Source organism: Carlito syrichta, unplaced genomic scaffold (assembly GCF_000164805.1).
Source record: "Carlito syrichta isolate Samal-C Ts95f unplaced genomic scaffold, Tarsius_syrichta-2.0.1 Scaffold306891, whole genome shotgun sequence".
Classification (NCBI taxonomy): Eukaryota; Metazoa; Chordata; class Mammalia; order Primates; family Tarsiidae; genus Carlito; species Carlito syrichta.
In genome coordinates this window covers 599,448-601,217 of record NW_007250987.1, presented here as the reverse complement: position 1 = coordinate 601,217, position 1,770 = coordinate 599,448, and the positions used below count along the sequence as shown (strand labels likewise).

At 35.5% G+C, this 1,770-nt stretch overlaps 1 protein-coding gene across 3 annotated transcripts in view; it reads right to left on the bottom strand.

Annotated features, from left to right (window-relative positions):
• The window catches only part of SEC23A (Sec23 homolog A, coat complex II component), a 65,158-nt gene extending 64,623 nt beyond the window's left edge, over window positions 1–535 (bottom strand). For all 3 annotated transcript variants that reach the window (XM_008063517.1, XM_021715233.1, XM_021715234.1), the window contains exon 1: window positions 291–535. In XM_008063517.1, coding sequence (XP_008061708.1) covers window positions 291–511 — 221 coding nt within the window. In that variant the 5' untranslated portion in view covers window positions 512–535. The remainder of the gene's footprint in view (window positions 1–290) is intronic.
• Between the last annotated feature and the right edge of the window lie 1,235 nt (window positions 536–1,770).

Sequence of the window (1,770 nt, the reverse complement as noted above, 5' to 3'; positions counted from 1 at the left end):
CACTCCAGTCTGGGTGACAGAGTGGGACTCCAACTCAAAAAAAAAAAAAAAACCCACTGATGAGATATAATGGTTTTCATAGAGACATTTTTACATTTAGTCTCTTCATTTCATCAACTCATTACAACTAGATGATCCTAAGATACTACAGTTCTTTGGATTTCTTTGACTGTCACAATTAAAGAAAATAACTATGAACAAAAACAAAGGCATATGGATATAAATGAGCAAAAAATCCTACATTTTTAAATTGTATTTTCACTCTCATTTTTTTCATATATTTTACTTACCATAAAGGGTTCAAAACTGCACGGCAAGTTGTTCTACTACACAGAACAGGTTCATATTGAATAGGCGGTAAATCAGGTCTCTCCTTCAGTGGTGTAAATAGGGCTGCCACGGGAACAACCATTCTCGTAGCTTCTAGTCGACTTGATGGCCAAACGTTCCAACTAAATCGGACTCCATCTCGTTCTTCATTTTGTTGGATAAATTCCAAATAAGTTGTCATTGTGGAGCTTGATTCTTATTTCTGTACCAAAATTAAAAGATATTTAAAATCCAGGCCAGGTGTGGTGGCTCACACCTGTAATTCCAGCACTTTGGGAAGGCAAGGCAGGAGGATCACTTGAGCACAGGAACTCAAGACTAGCCTAGGCAACATAGCAAGACTTTGTCTCTACAAAAAAAATTAACAAATTAGCCGGGCATGGTGGTACCTGCCAGTAATCCCAGTTACTCTGGAGGCTGAAGCCCAGGAGGTCAAAGCTGCAGTGAGTGAGCTGTGATCATGCCACTGCACTCCAGCCTGGGTGACTGAGTGAGAACCCCAACTCCAAAAACAAACAAACAAACAAACCACTATCCTCTTAAAGAGTATTCAAAATAAGTGTGTTTTTCCCACATTCTGCAATATCAACACATTAGAAATCATGCCAAATGAAATCATTTATCTCAGAAAAAAAATTAGCCTGACAGAAGGATCACCTGAGTCCAGCAGGTCAGGGCTGCGGTAGCCTTGAGCGTGCCACTGCACTCCAGCCTGGGCAACAGAGTGAGACTTCGACTCAAAAAAAAAAATTAGCAAGCACAATAACTCCACTCATAACAAAATAATTAATGGCTCTATAAAGCCCAATGCCCATTAGACCCAATAGGAAGTATTTCATACTTTTTTATTCACGCTTTTAAAAACTATGACAAAAAAATAATAAGTATTGTATTTATTTAAGGGTGTATAGGAAAGGCAAAAGTAAGAAAGAAATCTAGGTCCTATGTTTTCCATATCTGTTTTGTAAGTTACATTATTCTAATAAACAGGTATCAAAATCATAAAATCTTAAAACTCGTGGTTTCTATCCAGAAAATAACAAGTTCCCACTAAACTTTTACAAGAGAATGTTTAGTAATATATAACAAAAAGATTTTCCTAAAACTTGGTATTTCTGCTTTAGACAAGTAATTGTTTTATTGTATAAATACAAGATATTTGTATCACAGTATAAAAAAATGCTGTTCCTTCATGATTTATATATCATTTAACCATTTAACCTCTTTTGTAGAAACTTAATTCAGAATATTTTTAACATTCTCAATATTTTTAATATTCTGACTTATAAGAGCACTTTAAACACTAATTTGAGATATATAATTTCACTATAATATTTTAAGTTTACTACCATGGGAAGAGGATGTACTCCGGGAGGGTATAGTATCAAGAGACAGCTCCATTTTACTCTCTAACTGCCTACATAGGATGCCAGCTTTCCT